This window comes from Urocampus carinirostris, chromosome 2, assembly GCF_059441175.1.
Source record: "Urocampus carinirostris isolate Australia breed hairy pipefish chromosome 2, RoL_Ucar_1.0, whole genome shotgun sequence".
Taxonomy (NCBI): domain Eukaryota; kingdom Metazoa; phylum Chordata; class Actinopteri; order Syngnathiformes; family Syngnathidae; genus Urocampus; species Urocampus carinirostris.
In genome coordinates this window covers 59,839,283-59,847,085 of record NC_142350.1, presented here as the reverse complement: position 1 = coordinate 59,847,085, position 7,803 = coordinate 59,839,283, and the positions used below count along the sequence as shown (strand labels likewise).

The following is a 7,803-nucleotide window of genomic DNA, read 5'->3' as shown; positions in this document are numbered from 1 at the left end:
TGTGTATTAAAATAAGAGTCATTATGAAATCACAAAAATAAAAAGTCAATTTACTGCATTGATAACATTACAGAGGTCATTTTTGAACATCCATACGTACTTTGTACTGTGTGAGCGGACTGTTGCCCAATTTTAAAACTTCCCCCATTTTTGTTTACTCTAAGAGTACAAAATCCTTATTACATAAACAAGACTACATTTAAATACTGCAAAAGGGGAGCAGACCTGGCTACTCAAAGCTGAAAAGTCAAGACAAGGTAAGATCTGTTCTTCACAAAAGAGAAGTTGTTGGCTCCGGATATTGCTTTATTTTTTTGTAAATGTAGAAATCATTTCATATGGCTTTCTGATTTCATTACAGATGGAGAAACTCTTTGTTCTCATGGTGATGGTTGCATCATGCTACTCGGAGACCAAAGGTAGGAATCTGTATACGGTGAAAAGGAAAAGAAAAAAAACAAGCGTTTATCATTGCATATTTTTCATGTGCACAGATCTTTCTGGCAAAGTATTTGTCTTCCCGAGGGAGACAAACAGAGATCACGTGAAACTGCTTACGACCAAAACATCCTTCAGTGCAGCGTCTGTCTGTCTCAGGTATCACGGAATAATACTGTAGATAGATAGATAGATAGATAGATAGATAGATAGATAGATAGATAGATAGATAGATAGATAGATAGATAGATAGATAGATAGATAGATAGATAGATAGATAGATAGATAGATAGATAGATAGATACTTTATTCATCCCCGCAGGGAAATTCACACTCCAGCAGTCTACCCTGTTGTTTATTAACAGATTAACATGATGCCCTAGGGGTGTTCGTAGCGGAGTGGATGACGTCGCACGCTAGTCCAAAAGTTCGACATCCCTGCGGCAGATGGAAATATTTTCTTTGTGTCCAGGGATACACCACCTCGTGTTAGCGAGCCCGCCTCGTCTCCGATTCCCGCAGGCCTTGTGTCTCTGTATAGCGGCGCTGAAGCCTTATAGCTCCGGGTAGCTCCGGGTGGCTACACGTTAGCGTCCGGGGTGCTAAACGTGAGCCACGTTTCCGCAAAACACAGCAACTGCGCTCCCTGTGCGCTTCGATGTTTTTCACCAGCACTCGATGATCTTATTTGGTAGTGAGTTCACATTTACCATGATTACGGACGGTACCGAAGACTTATAACGCCGCTAGCCGCTTAGCTAGCTCCGGCTCTTCTTCCACGATAGGCCCCTCATCACGCCGGCACGAGAATTCTTCAGGGCAAGGAGTTGAATCCTCGAATAACTGCATTTTTGTGCGCTAAAACCCATGTCCATAGGATAGAAAGTAATCTAAATGTTTAGTTGTCAAACGGGAAGAAAAACACAGAAGATAGAAGCAGACAATAAAACAATAAATCACAAAAAGTGAGAGATAACAGGGGGAGCAGCTGGAAAGGCAGCCGCTCAGTGGCGGCGCCGCTTTGATCATATTATAGTGTAAACATAAAATGTGTATGTCACTAGCGGTGTTGGGCCTGATACTGAAAAAAAACTAGTTGTTACAGTTGCTCAATTCAATGATTACTGACACCCTGTCACGACCAGAACGGAATCAGGACCCAAATGCGTAGCGTTAACCACAAGTTTATTGAATAAAAAGAGGAAGGGCTGCGCCCGCGATCCGGTGCTCGCTGTACAAGGGAAGCAAGTCACTCTCGCAATTGGATCGTGATCCGAATACGGAAGTGGATCTTCGTTGGGCGGGAGATGCCGGTGTGAGGGATGGAAAAACAGGTCGATAGCAGGGACAGGAGAGCAAAAACGTGGTTGGTATAAAAAACGGGTCGTAAGCCAAGGACAAACGGGGAGATCAGGAATGGACAGGTGGAAAAACGGATGGAAAACGGGACAGGGGGAGTCAGTGTCAAAAATGCTTGCCTTGTAACAAGAGAGGTTCGCTGACGGACTGACAACCGGAGAGTGATAGGACTGGGCTTAAAAAGGACAGAAAACCAATCAGGCGCCAAATGAGCGGGCACAGGTGATCCAAATCAGTAATCACGACACACCCAAAAGTAGCGTATTACTCTGAAAGTAACTAGTTACAAATCACTGTACATACCAGTACTCACATAGAAGCCTACCCCTTAAACGGGGTTATAATAGTAACACAATAAAATAAATAGAACTAAACATTAACACCATCTTGAGGAATCAGTAAACCTTTCACATTTCTTGGTCTGTGCAGTCTTGAGAGATTGCTAACAAACACTGAGCTGAAACACTCCATGTCTCAATATTTCAAAACTGTGCTTTGTATTTCCTTGGTTTGTCTCTACATACCTGTCAAGCTCCAGGGCTCCATGCCCTTACAAACTGTCGTATTTTCCTTTACAAAATAATCTTACACCATATTTTTTCATACGTGTTTATTTATGTAGTTTAACATGTTATATTGTACATGTGTTTCGTTATATCATATATATTGTTACTTAACATTTTGTTGTGAGATACTGAGTAATTCGACATGAATGAGGTTGATCATAAAAAAAAGTTCAAAAATGAAGTAGCTTGGACGTTCACTGTAGAAGGAAAAAATACATGCAAATATAATTAAGTGGAATAATACATTTTCTTATTCAAATTTCTGCATTAAATTATTGTTGGTAAGGGATAACCACAAACCTGTCTTTTTTATTTTTCTCCTTTATACTTCCTTTTTTTTCTTAACTTCATTTTACGAAATTATAATTCGTAACATAATGCGTCAAAGCAAGTGCGCCGTTTGAGAGCCGGCTCTCTTTAATGAGTTGAGCCAAAAGAGCCGGTTCTCTAAAAAGAGACAGACTTCCTTTCACTACACAACTCGAACTCGTTAGACTTGATTGATTTGCCATTTCGTGATAGTCGGTGTTTATCGGTTGGTACCCATAATTGACAAATTTGCGTTTTTCCCTACAGATTTTCCTGTACGTCGTACACGTCTTAAAATGCATAATTTACGTACTTTGTACGGATAAACGTACAGGTTGACAGGTATGTCTCTGTGATATTAAAACTGGTTTGATGATCTGAAACCTTTTTGAGTGGAAAATACACAGAAATCAAAAAGCAGGTAAATAATTTTTCACAGCACTGAATGAGCATGGCGTGGTTAGCATGTGTGCGGCACAGTTCTAAGGTGGGAACCTCCTGTGTGGGTTCAAATCCAGCTACCGGACTTCCTGTGCGGAGTTTGTATGTTCTCCCCGTGTTTGCGTGGGTTTCCTCCGGGCACTCCGGTTTCCTCCCACATTCCAAAAACATGCATTTCAGGTGGATGTCTCTGTCTCTCTCTCTGTCTCTCTCTCTCTCTCTCTTCCCCCCTCCCCCCTTATTTCCCTCTAATCTACTAGTTCTATCGCGTGGTCCCCGAGTTCAAATGAGTTTAACATCCCTGCTCTAGACATATTCTGCAATATGATTTTTGTAGTATTCCTGCGATAGCATTTTTGTAGTATTTTGGTAGTATTTCTCTAGCAGTGTTTATGTATTATAGTGTTACTGTAGCAACTTTACGCGCCATACTGGCAAGTCGGAGTGGAGTAATATTTTAAAGGGACACTGTGTAATATTTGCCCATTAGATGTCACTGTCCCTGTCCCTGTGAGTGAGCGAGTTGTCTGTCCCTGTGTACCCTGCGATTGGCTGGCAACCAGTTCAGGGTGTCCCCTGCCCACTGCCCGATGATTGCCGGGATGGGCTCCAGCACCCCCGCGACCCTACTGAGGATAAGCGGTGCAGCTAATGAGATGAGATGAGCACTGAATGAAGTCACAATTTCCCAGTAATAATCTGTTTTTGCTTGTCTGTTCAGATTCATTACAGATCTTAAAAGGAACTACGGTCTCTTCTCTTTGTCTACGCCGGCCATCAGTAATGACTTAGTGCTGTTCAAGAAAAACAATGATGATGTCATGGACATGCACGCTCGGGACAGCAGTACGAGTTTCCTGGCTCTGTCTTTCCCACCCAACGAATGGCACACCATCTGCTCCACCTGGAACTCTCAAGACGGCATCGCGCAGATGTGGCTGGACGGCAAGCCCACCATCAAGAGGTTTATCCACTCAGGGCAGCCTATAACCGGAAAACCTATTACAATCCTGGGCCAGGAACAGGACTCTTACGGAGGAGGTTTTGACGCCACGCAGTCCTTCATCGGGATGATCTCTCGACTTCATATGTGGGACTACGTGATCTCTGCAAGTGAGGTGCGGCGATACCACGACAACACAAACTTCACCCCTGGGAATGTGTACAGCTGGAGATCATTGGACTTTGAAATAGTCGGCAACATTTTGGTGGAAAATGAGGAGGAAGCTTGAAATCACTTATGGAGTGGATGCCCTGCCAGAACACCACTTAAACTTGGATGCTATTAATAGATAGATGTCTAGATAGATGTCTAGATAGATGTTTAGATAGATGTTTAGATAGGTGTCTAGATACATAGATGTCTAGATAGATGTCTAGATAGATGTCTAGATAGATAGATAGATGTCTAGATAGATGTCCAGATAGATGTCTAGATAGATGTCTAGATAGATAGATGTCTAGATAGATAGATAGAGATAGATAGATGTCTAGATAGATAGATAGATGTCTAGATAAATGTCTAGATAGATGTCTAGATAGATGTTTAGATAGATGTCTAGATAGATGTCTAGATAGATAGATAGATGTCTAGATAGATGTCTAGATAGATAGATAGATGTCTAGATAGATGTCCAGATAGATCTCTGGATAGATGTCTAGATAGATGTCTAGATGTCTAGATAGATGTCTAGATAGATAGATGTCTAGATAGATAGATGTCTAGATAGATAGATAGATGTCTAGATAAATGTCTAGCTAGATGTCTAGACAGATGTCTAGATAGATAGATAGATGGATGTCTAGATAAATGTCTAGCTAGATGTCTAGATAGATAGATAGATGTCTAGATAAATGTCTAGATAGATGTCTAGATAGATGTCTAGATAGAAAGATAGATGTCTAGATAGATGTCCAGATAGATCTCTGGATAGATGTCTAGATAGATGTCTAGATAGATGTCTAGATAGATAGATGTCTAGATAGATAGATGTCTAGATAGATAGATAGATAGATAGATGTCTAGATAAATGTCTAGCTAGATGTCTAGACAGATGTCTAGATAGATAGATAGATGGATGTCTAGATAAATGTTTAGCTAGATGTCTAGATAGATGTCTAGATAGATAGATAGATGTCTAAATAAATGTCTAGATAGATGTCTAGATAGATGTCTAGATAGATAGATAGATGTCTAGATAGATGTCCAGATAGATCTCTGGATAGATGTCTAGATAGATGTCTAGATGTCTAGATAGATGTCTAGATAGATAGATGTCTAGATAGATAGATGTCTAGATAGATAGATGTCTAGATAGATAGATAGAGATAGATAGATGTCTAGACAGATGTCTAGATAAATGTCTAGCTAGATGTCTAGACAGATGTCTAGATAGATAGATGTCTAGATAAATGTCTAGCTAGATGTCTAGATAGATGTCTAAATAGATAGATAGATGTCTAGATAAATGTCTAGATAGTTGTCTAGATAGATAGATAGATGTCTAGATAGATAGATATCTAGATAGATGTCTAGATAGATAGATAGATGTCTAGAAAGATAGATAGATAGATGTCTAAATAGATGTCTAGATAGATAGATGAATAGATACTTCATTTATCCCCATAGAGAAATTGACACTTCCAGCAGTATCATTGTGTTGAAAATAAAACAATAATAAAGTAAAAGGAATACAATACATAAATACCCAATGTAACGTGTTGATATAGAGTATTTAGATAGTGCTACATAAAATACACACTGTAATAAAAATATGGTAATATGCAATGTGGGGGTGTGGTTTAATGTGGGCTATTACTCCCCCGGGTGGAGTTAAAGAGCCTCATGGCATGAGGAAGAAATGATCTCCTCAGTCTGTCCGTGGAACAAGACTATGACAGCAGTCTATCACTAAAGCTGCTCTTCCGTTTAATATAAAAAGCGTAGGTTGCTAGTAAGAAAATAAATTTAAAATACTATAGCCAAGTTATTTCCCTAGAGCTAGAACAAAATTGATAAGATTATTATGAGTAATCAGGATGGAATACATTTAAAGTTGATTCCTGAAAAATTTGATTTCCTTTGAATATTACCATTATTATACATTAGTCAAGTCATGTTTATTTGTATAGTCCTTAATCACAAGGAGTCTCAAAGGGCTGCACAGACCACAGATTATTGCAAACTACAGACCAGCAACTCCAATGGACCACCTTGAGTAAACATCACACCATAGGTAAATAAAATGTGTTAAAGGGAGAAGCAAATGAATGATAACCAAGGAAACGAAGCTTGCGATTATCAACAAATACAAAAGAGGTACACAAATGTTTACTTGTGATAGAGAAAATGGTCGTCACCAACGTCCGCTTGGGATGATATAAAAACGAGGAGGCGATTAAAGAAAGGCGATCTAAGGACTTGACAATCCTTGTTAGTAGAATTTTTAAAGCAGTTTCAATTTTAATCTACTGCCTTCTTCTTTCACCTCTGCATCGACCCGCCACTCCACTGTACCAGTTCAAGTCACATCATATCAAAGGTTAATAAAATTTAATTTTATCATCTGAATGTACATTCATTTATAATGTTACTTAATCATATGATCATATATTACACACTAGTAGTACTTACTGTAGACTATTTTGTTATTTTGAAAATTTCATCTGTGGTAGCAGGGGTTTCGAAGGCATTATCTACGCATTCCCATAGGTTTCTATCCCCCACTATACAGCAATTTCCCCTTGAGATCTCCACCTCAGAATAGATCCATGTTGTATCCCGGGGTCTACTTGTTCTTTTTACTTTACAGTCTTGATGGTTCATACACCTTTTTCATAGCAAGCACTTTCAAGGCTAATTTTTATTTTTTTTTCAGTTCCTCCAAAGGAAGAAATCGAGCGCTGATCAAAGGAATATAAATGTAATTCCCTGTACTGACTCACAAGCAGATAATTGGTACATTAAAAAAACTAATCTGCTGGAGACTGTTACCCAAGATATTTTTCTGTCAAGACCAGAACAGAAACAGGACCCACTCGCGTAACGTTTCTAACAGTTTTATTGGGAAGAAGGGAAAGGATTGCACAAATGATCCAGTGATCGCTGGTCGTGGGGAGCAGGTCGCTCTGAAGGCAGAAGTGGCACTTCTGTGTGTTGTGGAAAATAGACTTGCTATTGTAGAATAGAGTTGCATGCATTTAGAAATGTAGAAAGACTTGCTTACAGTTGTGAGGGAATGTTGACATCATTTCGAGAAGGTGCTTGGCAAGACAGTTGAGTTTCCCTAAAAGGGCATGGGACCTGCAAGGTCCCTCTGAGCAAACTGAGGCGAACAACATGTCCTAATAAGGGTACGACAGCATCTTCTTTGTTGTTACGTGAGATCTCCGCCGCCTTTTGGGTTGTACTCAAACTGAAGCTATAAAAGCGTTGTTATGTCTGGAGTTCTCTGAGTTCTTTGGGATGACGAAATAAAGAGCTCCCCCTCATGGCAAGCCTCCGTGTACTTGATTAAATCACATAAGAGAAGACTTAAAAGATTATCGAACCTGCATTTTCCCCTACACGTGGCGAGCTATGGCGGTGTTGGCAGGGGAAAAAAATAGGTCAGTAACCGGGATAGGAGAGCAAAAACGTGGTCGGGATTGGAAACAAGTTGAAAGCCAGGAGAGGAGAGTAGACGTGGTC

At 39.9% G+C, this 7,803-nt stretch overlaps 1 protein-coding gene across 1 annotated transcript; it reads left to right on the top strand.

Annotated features, from left to right (window-relative positions):
- The first annotated feature begins 166 nt into the window (after positions 1-166).
- Positions 167-7,604, top strand: LOC148372775 (serum amyloid P-component-like). Its single transcript, XM_088327360.1, has 4 exons — positions 167-257; positions 362-419; positions 495-597; positions 3,835-7,604. The coding sequence occupies exons 2-4, from the start codon at positions 362-364 to the stop codon at positions 4,343-4,345; spliced, it is 672 nt and encodes a 223-aa protein (XP_088183486.1). The 5' UTR covers positions 167-257; the 3' UTR covers positions 4,346-7,604.
- The last annotated feature ends 199 nt before the right edge of the window (positions 7,605-7,803 follow it).